The sequence below is a fragment of the Puntigrus tetrazona genome, chromosome 18 (genome assembly GCF_018831695.1).
Source record: "Puntigrus tetrazona isolate hp1 chromosome 18, ASM1883169v1, whole genome shotgun sequence".
NCBI lineage: Eukaryota > Metazoa > Chordata > Actinopteri > Cypriniformes > Cyprinidae > Puntigrus > Puntigrus tetrazona.
Window position 1 is genome coordinate 5,892,680 of NC_056716.1, and position 13,650 is coordinate 5,906,329.

Here is a 13,650-nt window from a genome sequence, read left to right on the forward strand (position 1 = left end):
TGTGTGAGGAGAAAAAAAAAAAAATAAATATATATATATATATATATATATATATATATATATAAATATATATATATATATATATATAATATATATATATATATATATATATATATATATATATATATATATATATATATATATATATAAAAAACTATGGCGCATCAAGAAAGGAGATGCTTGCCTCCGTGCCAGAGGTAGCTCTCCGATGACGATCACACGTTTTTGTTTCGAGTGCTTGGGGAAGAGCACGCCCGATCCTCGGGCTCGGCGAAAGCGAGCACTGTGATTTGTTTTCTATCAAGGTGCTTTGCGCTCGCCTCGCCTCGCCTTTTTTAAAGGAGGTTTTCTTGTTCCCAAGAAAGATGGGGGCTGCGTCCGATTTTAGATCTTCGAGGATTGAACCATCACCTCAGAACATACAAGTTCAAGATGTTAACAATAAAAATTATTGTTTCTCAAATCCAACGGGCGATTGGTTTGTGACAATCGATCTAAAGGACGCATATTTTCACATAGAAATATTGCCACAACACAGAAAGTTCCTGAGGTTCGCTTTGGGGCGAAGCTTACCAGTATCGGGTTCTTCTTTTCGGCCTAGCATTATCACCCCGCACATACACAAAATGCATGGATGCAGCTCTGGCTCCTTTTACGACTCCAGGGCATCCGCATTCTAAATTACATAGACGATTGGCTGATTCTGGCTCAGTCTCAAGAGCTTGCGCCGACATCGAGGATGTCGTCCTCAGCTCATCTCGGATCGCTGGGGTTGAGACTCAACGCCAAGAAAAGCGTTCTCTCCTGTTCAGAGGACAACATATTTGGGGTCGTATAGGATTCGACCACGATGCAGGCACAGCTGTCTCCTGCACGCCTCAAATCCATTCTGAACACCCTAAAGAGCATCAAGCTAGGCCAGAAAGTCACTCTTCGTCACTTTCAGAGTTCTAGGTCTCATGGCAGCTGCTTCACAGTGATACCTTTGGGCCTCCTGCACATGAGATCGTTTCAGTTGTGGCTCAGAGCCAGGATTTCATCCAAGGGCCAATCCCCAGAGGCAAATAAGGGTTACGTGTCGAGGGCTTCGTGCCCTATCTATGTGGTTCAGACCCCGGTTTCTGACTTTGGGTCCCACTCTAGGTCTGTGTTGTCGTTGCAAGATGCTAACGACAGACGCATCCCTCACAGGTTGGGGAGCGGTCTTAGATGGCCATCCAGCCCAAGGGATCTGGAGAGGTCATCTTCTCGAATGGCACATCAATTGCCTTGAAATTAAGGCTGTATTTCTGGCCCTGAAATACTTCCTCCAGCAGTTGAGAGGCTACCATGTCCTAGTGCGGAGTGGAACAACCACGGCAGTAGTCTCTTACATAAATCGCCAGGAGCGGACTGTGGTCGCGCCGCTTGAACAAGCTAGCGCAGCAGGTTCTGCTTTGGGCACAGGACAAGTTCCTGTCCCTCAGGGCGATTTATATTCCCGGGCACATGAACATGGGAGCAGACTTGCTGTCCAGACAAGCTGTGACACATGGGGAATGGAAACTCCACCCCGAAGTAGTCAGTCAAATCTGGGAAAGATTTTACGAAGCGGAGGTGGACCTCTTTGCTTCACAGGAGACAGCACAATGTCCCCTCTACTTCTCTCTGAATCATCCAGCTCCCCTGGGTCTGGACGCGATGGCCCATGTGTGGCCATTTCCTCCGATTGCTCTGCTCCCCGGAGTCCTAGCCAAGGTCCGTCAACAGGGGTCTCGCCTCTTACTCTTAGGCACAGGGGTCTCGCCTCTTACTCTTAGGCACAGGGGACAATATTTCATCCTCGTCCCGAGCTCTGGAAGCTTCACGTCTGGCCCCTGAGAGGGACCAACTAAGTGATGCTGGCCTTTCAGCCAATGTAATAGAGACTATTCTTAGCGCTAGGAACTCCCTCCACTAGAAGAACATATGCCATGAAATGGCGCATATTCGAAAGTTGGTGTATAACACACCATGCAGACCCAGTTCACTGCCAGATTGTTTCAGTGCTAGAGTTTCTGCAAGAGAAAATGTCCTCAGGCACACGTCCTAATACTCTCAGAACTTACGTGGCGCCATTTCGACTTGCCATGCTCTGATTGAAGGGCTTCCGTGAGGAAAAACCCTCTAGTTGTTCGCTTCATTCGAGAAGCTATGAGGTTGAGGCCGCCCACAGTTCCTTCATGGGATCTAGCTATAGTGCTTGAGGGCTTGGTGGACACCCCTTTCGAACCACTAGAGTCAGCGCCTGTCAGGTTTCTGACCCTAAAGATGGTTTTTCTAACAGCTATTACTTCTCTGAAGAGAATTGGGGATTTGCAGGCTCTGTCAGTCTTGCCATCCTGCCTAGATTTTGCCCCTGGGCTGGTAAAAGCTATTTTGCATCCTCACCCTAGTTATCTTCTGAAAGTTCCATTCTCGACTGTAAATCCGGTCGTCCTTGAAGCCTTCTGTCCTTCACCATTCATGACACCGGAGCAGGAGATACTTCACTTACTGTGTCCAGTACGTGCTCTCCAGATCTACGTCCACCGCACTAGCCAGTGGCGTAAGTCAGAGCAGCTTTTCGTATGCTATGGTGGCCGTAACCGGGGGGCGGCTGCCACTAAACAGACTATGTCACACTGGGTGAGAGATGCTATTGCCCTAGCCTATGAGGCGCGTGGTCAAACTTCGCCTCTAGGAGTTAGAGCTCATTCAACCAGAGAGGTTGCATCGTCGACGGCTTTAGCAAGAGGCGCGCCCTTGCAGCAAGTCTGTGATACGGCAGGTTGGTCCTCTCCCCACACATTTGTTAGATTTTATAGTTTGGATGTCCATGCTACTCCGGGCTCGCATGTCCTTGAGTCGACATCCCAGAGTAATGTCTGAGACCTCTTCAGTGTTGCGCACACACACTACACAACGCTGGGGTCCAGACACTCCTAGTCTTGGCGGCGTTGGTATTCTCGTTCCCATTAACGCATTCAGCGCAGCATCGAGAGTAGCTTTTGATAGGGAACGTCTTGGGTTACTTGACTGTAACCCTGTTCCCTGAAAAAGCGGGAATGAGATGCTGCGCCTCAATGCCGCACTGTGGGCGTGACTGGACGTCCTTTCAGACAAAAATTTGACCTGAGGATGTTTCCGCGTCACATCTATTTATAACCTCCAGGTGTTTGTGATCAGGTGACGTCACCTGACCGAGGTTATATAAGCCAAACTTTGGCGTGTTTGACACACATGCTTCAACAACCGGTCGAACAAAAGACGTTCTCATTAGCGCATTCAGCGCAGCATCTCGCTCCCGCTTTTTCAGGGAACAGGGTTACAGTCAAGTAACCCGAGACGTTTTGCAAGGAGGAATGGGCAAAAATTTCAGTCTCTCAATGTGCAAAACTGATAGAGACATAGAGATAGAGAGCTGTAATCGCATCAATAGGTGGTGCTACAATGTATTAACTTACTAACTAATTTGTGGCTAATTTGTATGAATTCGTACAACCTCACTCCTACGATTTTGTATGATTTGTCTAAAACCCCAGTGATGGGTAGGTTTAGTGGCCAGGTTGCGGTCATTTGTACAAATTCATACAAACTGGCAATAAAATATGTGTGATTTAGCAAAAATAATCTGAATTAGCCACCTTGTAAAATATGCACGAATTGTCCAGATATCTTTGATGAAGAATGACATACGTCTGAACATCCCTTAAAAAACTGATATCTTCAATTTTCCAAAAACTGAACAAACCTAAGAGAAAAAGAAATGAGCTGGAGATGTAGCTTGCATTGAATTCTCTGGGGTCTTAAGAAGTTCACTTGAGGGGCATAGACAGCTACTTTAGTATTATTTGGTTCATTGACCATGCCACATCACACAAGTAATAGTAATTAACACTACAGAAAAAATTGGCAATGGGGAATGAGGAATGGCCACAGCTTATGTAATAACCACAGGAGGATCAGGCAGATATTTCAAGTACACAAGTGCCATCTAGATGTCAGATTAAAGATTGTGAAGAATTTGTAATGAGTCAACAGTCAACAGTTTTCAACAGACAATATTTCAAACATTTCAATAATGATTTATACAATTGCTAAACACACAGCAATGCAAAGTGTAAAGACATCCAGATATGTTCAAACTTTTATGAGATTGTATTTACAAGATTGTTAACATTTTACATTTAGCTCAGAAATGTACGCGCAAATCAAACAAATAAAAAAAAAAATGTGTAACTGGTGTTGTAAATGACAATTTTGTCAAAACAAAAAACAAAATGTTAACTGTATAGTTTAAATATTGACAATATTCGATTTTATAATTATAAATTAATAATATCATATTTGGTGGAGGTCCCCAGAATGACAAAGATGACGTCCTCATTTCCAGAGAGGCCAATGACACCACCTGCTCTATAAATTTGTGCCACATACAATCTTTGTAATGAATGAGTGAGCTGAGTGAAGGGTGACATAAACAGAAAAGAGAGAGGGATGTGGTTAATTCTGCATGTTTGTTTTCTCCTGTCTTGTAATTATATATCTGTAGTTTTTATGGCCATTCCAAGTACCTGTAAGCTACAAGGACACTTCAGGCTGAATGGAATGTCCCAGGATGGAGACTTTGTCATTGGTGGTTTGTTCGAGGTTCAGTACCTCAAAGCATTTGCAGAGCTGAGCTTTAGAACAGAACCAAAACTACCACGCTGTGAGCTGTGAGTCAGGAGCACACTGAAGAAAACCTAATATCTATCTAATAACCTATGTCTTAACTGGAAAATAGAAACACTTTTTTTTCGTTTTAGTATTGGCATGGGCATTAAAATGTCAATGGTAATGTAGTATTAGCAAATGGTATCATATTATGTGATGGATTACAGGAATCACACACTGCATGTGCAATATGTATAATATTACTATTATATATTTTTGATATTTTGATGTATAAATTTCACTTTAAAAAAAATTTACCATATGAATGGTTGTGTGGTCCAGGGACACGCACGTGATCTAATTTAATTTGTATTGTCTTCTCCAGCTTCTATATGACAAGCTTCCAGCAGGCACTAACAATGGTTTTTGCTATCAATGAGATTAATAACAATCCAAACCTGCTGCCTAACATCACACTTGGTTACCAAATCTATGACAACTGTTTAAGGCTTGGAGTGGCATTCCGTGGTGCTACAGCTCTGGTTGGTGGGACAGAGGAGATCGTTTCTGACCTCAACTGCAAAGGGCCACCACCGGTGATTGGAATCATAGGTGATCCAGGTTCTACTCATTCTATTGCAATTTCCAGTGTCTTAGGGCTGTTTCGACTGCCTATGGTAAGAGACACTTTTTAAAAAAAAAAAACATATATCTGTTTTACTAATATTAGATTTGTATATGTACTCTGTTGTAATCACATTTTTAGAGATAATAGCTGAACATTGTGTTGAATTATCACAATTATCATCAATTATCAAATGTATTTCTTCAAATAAATAAATACAGTTAACGCAATGGGTTTAGCACTGATGTTAGGTTAATCTTTTTCACATCTCTCTGTCTCTGCTCTCCATTCTCCTAATTAGATTAGCTACTATGCCACCTGCTCCTGTTTGAGTGACAGGAAAAAGTACCCCTCTTTCTTCAGAACTATCCCCAGTGATGCCTTCCAGGTCCGGGCTATGATTCAGATTTTGAGGCATTTTGGATGGACCTGGGTCGGTCTCCTCTACAGTGATGATGATTATGGAATCAATGCTGCACAATCGTTCCATCAGGATGTGCAGAAGTTTGGAGGATGTGTGGCTTTCTCTGAAATACTCCCCAACGATAACAACCACAATGAAATACAACGCATAGCTGGAGTCATTCAGAGCTCCACATCAAATGTGGTGGTTGTGTTTTCAACCTCAAGCTATTTGTTGCCTGTAATTGATGAGATGCTTTTGAAAAATGTTACAGGAAGACAATGGATTGCTAGTGAGGCTTGGTCAACCTCACCTGTGCTTCTTGCTCAACGATTTAAGTCTGTCTTAGGGGGTACACTGGGTATTGCCATCCGACGAGGAGAAATTCAGGGGCTTCAAAACTTTCTGCTACGCCTTTGTCCTGATAACAGCTCACAAAACAATATGGTAAGAATCTTCTGGGAGAACATGTTTGGGTGCAATTTCGACACTAAAGGCAGAGAGGGGGGGAAATTATGTTCAGGACAAGAGGACCTGAGCAACACAGACACACCATATACAGATGTGTCAGAGCTGAGGGCCTCTTACAATGTGTATAAGGCTGTTTATGCACTGGCACATGCACTTTATGACCTAATAAAGTGTGTAGAGGAGAGGACCATTCAGTGGGAACAGTTGTGCCGATAAAACCAACCTGAAACCCTGGCAGGTAAGACCCACAGTTATAGTGAGCGATTCTCTTCAGGCACATAGAATTGCTATATGTAGAAAAGAAAAATATGCTGTGCTCTATATTAATTCAAATTTCAGATAAACATATAACAACTGTCCTGTCTACAAACTGTACAGCTGGTTCATTACCTACAGAATGTGAACTTCACCACCAGCTTTGGTGATCATGTGTCATTTGATAAGAATGGAGATGCTCTGGCCATCTATGATGTACTGAATTGGCAGCCGAGCTCTGATGGGTCAGTTGTCCACACAGTTGGTGTGGTGAATGAAGGGGCGACAACAGGGAAAGTGCTCACACTGGATGAGGAAGCAATATACTGGAACTTTGAAACGAACAAAGTACTTATCATTCCTTTATATCCTCAATGCCATCTTTTGTGAAAATTATTATTTAAATATTTAAAATATGAAGTGTAAATAAATAATAGTGCATTGTACTCCCAAGACCATCAGGTCATGCAAACACAATAGAGACATATCGGTGCTTGCCTGAATAACAACAGTTGTTGTCTCTTTAAGCCCCCACGGTCTGTGTGTAGTGAGAGCTGCCCCCCAGGAACCAGACGAGCTACACGCAAGGGTCTTCCTGTCTGCTGTTTTGACTGCCTGCCATGTGCAGATGGAGAGATTTCTTTTACAACAGGCGAGAAATAATAAAAATAGTAAAATAAAGCAATATCATTTAGCCACAGCCATTGAACCACTTTGTTGTCTCTTTTATATTTTAATTAATTAATTTTCTTTCTTTATGCACAGATGCCACTGAGTGCAAAGCATGTCCAAATGATTTCTGGTCCAACCCTGAAAAAGATCATTGCATCCCCAAAGAAGTGGAGTTTTTGTCTTATGGGGACCCTCTGGGCATCTCTCTGACCACTGTGGCCCTGCTCGGCACCTGTTTCTGTGCTCTTGTGATAATCATCTTCGCTCATCACCATAAAACTCCTGTAGTACGTTCAAACAATTCAGAGCTCAGCTTCCTGCTGCTGTTGTCACTTAAACTGTGTTTTCTGTGTGTGCTGTTGTTCATTGGCCGACCACAGTTATGGACGTGTCAGTTAAGACATGCTGTGTTTGGTATAAGTTTTGTCCTGTGTGTCTCCAGCATCCTGGTCAAGACTATGGTAGTAATAGCTGTGTTCAAGTCATCTCGACCAGAGGGTAAAGGAGCAATGAAATGGTTTGGAGCAGCTCAACAAAGATGCACAGTTCTGGTCCTAACAGCACTTCAGGTTGTGATATGTGCAGTCTGGCTATCAACTGCCTCTCCAACACCACATAAAAACAGCCAATACATCAGGTCCATTATAGTATATGAATGTGCTATAGGATCAGTGGCTGGTTTTTCTTTGTTGCTGGGATACATTGGACTACTGGCAGCAGTAAGCTTCCTGTTAGCCTTCCTGGCAAGGAACCTTCCCGATAATTTTAACGAAGCAAAGTTCATCACTTTTAGTATGTTAATCTTCTGTGCTGTGTGGATTGCATTTGTTCCAGCATATGTGAGCTCTCCAGGGAAATATTCAGTGGCTGTGGAGATATTTGCCATTTTAGCATCAAGTTTTGGGTTACTTGTGGCCATATTTGCCCCTAAGTGCTACATCATTGTATTACACCCGGAAAGAAACACTAAAAAAGCCATAATGGGAAGAGGTACACAAAATAAATAGATTTGTATGTTATAAAAACCTCTAACTGATAGGAATGTCTGATTGTGTTTCTGTTTCACTTGAAAAACCTGAATAAACAATACACATAACAAACAAGCGCAGGCTAATTTATTATTAATTTTTAAAATATACAAATTAATAATTTTAAGATTGTAGATTATTTCACAAATTTCAATTGGCATATATACATAATTACATAGATGAACAAATTAATCAATTAATGAATGAATAGATGAATCCAATAACATAACTAAATCATTCAGCACAAGCTAATCTAAAAAGAGTTTAAGAATGAGTATGAGGTTTGATTAAAAATTTAAAGACTAAAACTATTCTGTATGTCTTGAAGTAAAGTATTCCAAATCGTCAGAGCAATGCAACTAAACCTCCCATGATAGTCAGACGTACAGATGTTTACAACAGTCACAGAAGCTGATGACCTGAAAGATCGGGTAGGTGAACCCCCACAAAGAAGTTCACTCAGATATAAAGGTGCTAGAATAGATTATGAAGAGCCTTATAAGTAAAAAATTGAATTTGATATCTAAGTGAAACCCAATAAATGTTCCGTTAAAATTTGAGGCTGCTGAAGTTTGCACCCTGTGAAGTTTATTAATGCATTTTCGTGAAATCCCACTGAGAAGTGAATTGCAGTAGACAATTTGAGATGTAACTAGTGCGTGCACAAGGACAGCAGTACTATTAAAAGTAAGAGATGGTCGTAGACTATTAATATTTCATAAATAATAATATGAATCCTCTAGTAACTAATATGTATTAATTAAATGAGACTATATCTATATCTATATATCTATAGTCATGAATATATCATATGTAACCTCCAGTGCCCCTGTAAATGTAAATATAAGTGGAAGTTTTGTAATGGTTGCCTAGGGTGACACTAACACAAGGTCAGAACATTGTTTACAAAAGCCTAAGAGATATCATTAATGCTGCATTTAGGTGAAACTACAGGCCAAAGAAACATCAGCACCGTACACTAGTAGTTAAACTTTACACCTACTATATATGAAATGGCTGTGTGTCCAAAATTTGTGTTGAACAAACACAAATTCAATTTAATTCAATATGTTGGAATACACTGCCATCTAGAGGGAAGACCTGTCTAATTGTGTCTGGTCAATCTACAATATTAATAATAATAAAAAAAAAACAAAAAAACAATTTTACCATCAGTCAGCTGTTGTACTTAAGCAGTAATGCAATAATAGCAAAGACTAAAGTTGCCCTTCATCAAATTATAATTTAAATATAAAAGGCATCTGATTTCCTGGGAGATCTTGGCATCAACAGGTTTTTTTTTTTTTTTTTAAGCAACACCCACAGTCTTTATTATAAATAAATAGCTGGCCCTCATGTGGGTAGAAGGAGATAGGTAGAGATGTGGATCACTCTTAAAATCTGCTTATATCTGTCCTTTAACTGTGTCTCAGCTTCAGTCCTTAGTTCAGGCATCTGTCAGCTCCAGGGACACTTCAAGTTGAACGGGATGTTTCAGGATGGAGATCTTATAATTGGAGGCCTCTTTGAAGTTCATTTCCTCACAGTGTTCCCAGAGCTGAGCTTCAGAAAAAAGCCAGAACCTCCATACTGTGAGCAGTGAGTCTGGGACAGACTGGACAATGATACTGTTTTGTAATTAACAATGTCCTTTTGTGGTTTATTATTTTTTTTATTTACTTTGTTGCTTAATTTAGCAACTCTTGGCAAACAGCTGCATCAAAATCAGTATCTGTAAATGGAATAAAGAGTATATAATTTACAGAAGGTGGATTTGTTATATATTAATTTTTTTCTTAATAGGTTTGACATGTCAAGTTTTCAGCAGGCTCAGACTATGGTCTTCGCAATAGATGAGATCAATAAGAATCCAAACCTACTTCCTAACATCACTCTTGGTTACTATCTTTATGACAACTGTGTGAAGTTGGGAGTGGCATTCAGAGCAGCCACAGCTCTGGTTAGCGGGACAGAGGAGTCCTTCTCCAATGTAAACTGTGCCGGCCCACCACCAGTGATTGCTGTTGTGGGGGATCCTGGATCTACCCACTCAATTGCAATCTCCAGTGTACTGGGGCTATTCAGAATGCCTATGGTAAGTGTGACTGTAATAATTTTCAAGACTAAACAAATAATAATTATAACTGTAAAATGTGTACTGTTACAGTTTTGTTCTTAAGTTTACATTTTAAAATGTATAATTTTAAAGACTGTATATATTTCTTAATGCACAAAATCTCATAATTGCACAGAAAATTATGTGTACTCATCTACACTTCTTTTATAAGGTTAGCTACTTTGCAACCTGCTCCTGTTTGAGTGACAGGAAAAAGTACCCCTCTTTCTTCAGAACTATCCCCAGTGATGCCTTCCAGGTTCGGGCTATGATTCAGATCTTAAAGCATTTTGGATGGACCTGGGTTGGTCTGCTCTACAGTGATGACGACTACGGCATCCATGCCTCTCAGTCATTCCACCAAGACGTGCAGTTATTTGGAGGATGCGTTGACTTCTCTGAAATGCTACCTCGTGATAATAACCGTAGAGATATTCACAATATATTGGCAGTGGTTCAGGCCTCTACAGCTAGAGTGGTGGTGGTGTTCTCTACAGAGGCCTACTTATTACCATTGATGGATGAGGTGGCATTGCAAAATGTGACAGACAGACAGTGGATTGCAAGTGAAGCCTGGGCCACCTCACCAGTCTTTCACACTCAGCGTCTTCTGCCCTTTCTGGGGGGCACATTGGGCATTGCTATTAGGCGTGGAGAAATCCAGGGACTGCGTGAATTCCTGTATTACCTTCGTCCTGACAACAATCCAAGAAACAATATGGTAAGAATTTTCTGGGAGAACATGTTTGAGTGCAGTTTTGAGACTGGGGGACGAAAGATAGATGTAGAGGAGGAAAAAAAGTTGTGTACAGGGCAAGAAGATCTGAGCAACACAGACACACCATACACTGATGTATCAGAGCTGAGGGCCTCATATAATGCATATAAAGCAGTTTATGCCTTGGCACATGCACTTCATGACCTGACGCAGTGTGAGGAGGGGAGAGGACCATTCAGTGGGAACAGCTGTGCTGATATAATCAAGCTTCAGCCCTGGCAGGTACAGAAAAAAAATTGTTTATACAATACAGAAATACATATTAAACCTGTCTTGTCTGTAACCTGTACAGGTAGCCCATTATCTACAGAAAGTGAACTTTACCACAAGCTTTGGGGATCGTGTGTCATTTGATGAGAATGGAGATGCTCTGGCCATCTATGATGTGATGAACTGGCAGCCTAATTCAGATGGTGCGATAAGGGTCAGCACAGTTGGTGTGGTGAATGAAGGGGCTACAGAAGGGAGAGTGCTCACACTGGATGAGGATGCGATATACTGGAACTTTGAAAACAAAAAAGTAATGTTTTTATTTAATCCTTTTAAAACTATAGGTATGTTGTAGCATATATTTACAATTTATCAAAACACACTAACATTTGTTTTTGTAAATTATGGGGACATTCCATAGACGTAATAGTTTTTATACTGTACAAACTGCATGTGCTATTATCCTTCACCAACCCTACACCTAAACCTACATCTTACAGGAAACTACAGCGGTTTTAGATTTTCAAAAAAAACTCACTCTGTAAGATTTATAAGCATTTTGAAAAGTGGGGACATGAGGTAATGTCCTCATAAATTACCTTCTCCTTGTAATATCTATGTCATTCCCTTGGCAGTTTACAAATTTATGTTCTCATATGACACAAAAACTCATATGACACGCACACCCACATACACAGATTTCCATGAGGTTATTATATAAACATGTGCAAACAATACAGCTCCACTTTTATTTTTTATTACCTAAATATAACCCTCACAAAAAAAACTTACAAGCTGTTTCCTTGTAGGAAAAATAATTTAATGTCACCACAAGTTCAAAGTTGACTGGTATAACAATCATTGTGGGGACACGCATATGAATATGAATGACAGCAGATGTTTTACCCCTTAGCCCCCACATTCTGTGTGCAGTGAGAGCTGCCCCCCAGGCACCAGAAGAGCCAGGAAAAAAGGTCTTCCTGTCTGCTGTTTTGACTGCCTGCCATGCAGAGATGGAGAGATTTCTAATTCAACAGGTAGAAATCTATTCCAAAAATTTAATAGAACTTGAAAGAGAATTTTCTCTTAAACATTGTTTTATTAACAGATGCTATTGAGTGCACACCATGTCCAAATGAGTTCTGGTCCAATCCAAATAAAGATCAGTGTGTCCCGAAAGAAGTAGAGTTTCTATCCTACGAGGAACCTCTGGGCATCTCTCTGACCACTGCCTCCCTGCTCGGCTCATTCTTCTGCGCTCTTGTGATGGTCATCTTCTCTCATCATCGTAACACTCCTGTAGTACGCGCTAACAATTCAGAGCTCAGCTTCCTGCTGCTGTTCTCACTTAAACTGTGTTTCCTGTGTGTGCTGCTGTTCATTGGCCGACCACAGTTATGGACGTGTCAGTTAAGACATGCTGCATTTGGCATAAGCTTTGTCTTGTGTGTCTCCAGCATCCTGGTCAAGACTATGGTAGTAATAGCTGTGTTCAAGTCATCTCGGCCTGAAGGTAAAAATGCAATGAAATGGTTTGGAGCAGCTCAACAAAGAGGCACAGTCATGGCACTAACTGCCCTCCAGGTTGTAATTTGTACAGTCTGGTTAACTACTGCATCCCCAACCCCTTATAAAAACAGTCAGTATATTACCTCTAAAATAGTATATGAATGTGCTATAGGATCATTGGCTGGTTTTTCTTTGCTACTGGGATACATTGGCCTCCTGGCAGCAGCGAGCTTCCTGTTAGCCTTTCTTGCAAGAAATCTTCCAGATAATTTTAATGAAGCAAAGTTCATAACTTTTAGTATGTTGATCTTCTGTGCTGTGTGGATTGCATTTGTTCCAGCATATGTGAGTTCTCCAGGGAAATATGCAGTTGCTGTGGAGATATTTGCCATCCTAGCATCTAGTTTTGGATTACTGGTGGCCATATTTGCCCCAAAGTGCTACATCATCCTTATACATCCAGAGAAAAACACTAAAAAAGCAATCATGGGAAGAGCCACTCAAAAGAAATAGTTTGAAAACATGACATTTTCACAAAAAAAAACAATAAATTCATAATTTTATTTTAGTCCTCTGAGTCTGTTTCTTCAGCTTGCTATGCTAAGTCTATTTTGTATATATAGTTATTTAGCAATATATGCCTGATAATTAACATTATGTATTTGTCAGAAATAAATAAGAAGTTTCCTTCTGGCTATTATCAAGTTGTTCCCTGTCAAAAGCTACTCTCGATGCTGCGCTGAGTGCGCTAATGAGAACGTCTTTTGTTCGACCGGTTGTTGAAGCATGTGTGTCAAACACGCCAAAGTTTGGCTTATATAACCTCGGTCAGGTGACGTCACCTGATCACGAACACCTGGAGGTTATAAATAGATGTGACGCGGAAACATCCTCAGGTCTTTTGTCTTCAAGGACCGCATTGTGTGT

At 41.0% G+C, this 13,650-nt stretch overlaps 2 protein-coding genes across 2 annotated transcripts in view; both read left to right on the plus strand.

Annotated features, from left to right (window-relative positions):
* The window catches only part of LOC122362980 (extracellular calcium-sensing receptor-like), a 166,342-nt gene extending 158,253 nt beyond the window's left edge, over positions 1–8,089 (plus strand). The window contains 6 exon segments of the mRNA XM_043264815.1: positions 5,042–5,333; positions 5,583–6,334; positions 6,336–6,393; positions 6,534–6,758; positions 6,939–7,062; positions 7,176–8,089. Of these exon segments, the coding sequence (XP_043120750.1) occupies positions 5,042–5,333; positions 5,583–6,334; positions 6,336–6,393; positions 6,534–6,758; positions 6,939–7,062; positions 7,176–8,089 (2,365 nt within the window).
* Positions 8,090–9,491: 1,402 nt separating this feature from the next.
* Positions 9,492–13,236, plus strand: LOC122362979 (extracellular calcium-sensing receptor-like). Its single transcript, XM_043264814.1, has 6 exons — positions 9,492–9,709; positions 9,914–10,205; positions 10,399–11,226; positions 11,297–11,524; positions 12,128–12,251; positions 12,323–13,236. The coding sequence occupies exons 1-6, from the start codon at positions 9,492–9,494 to the stop codon at positions 13,234–13,236; spliced, it is 2,604 nt and encodes an 867-aa protein (XP_043120749.1).
* The last annotated feature ends 414 nt before the right edge of the window (positions 13,237–13,650 follow it).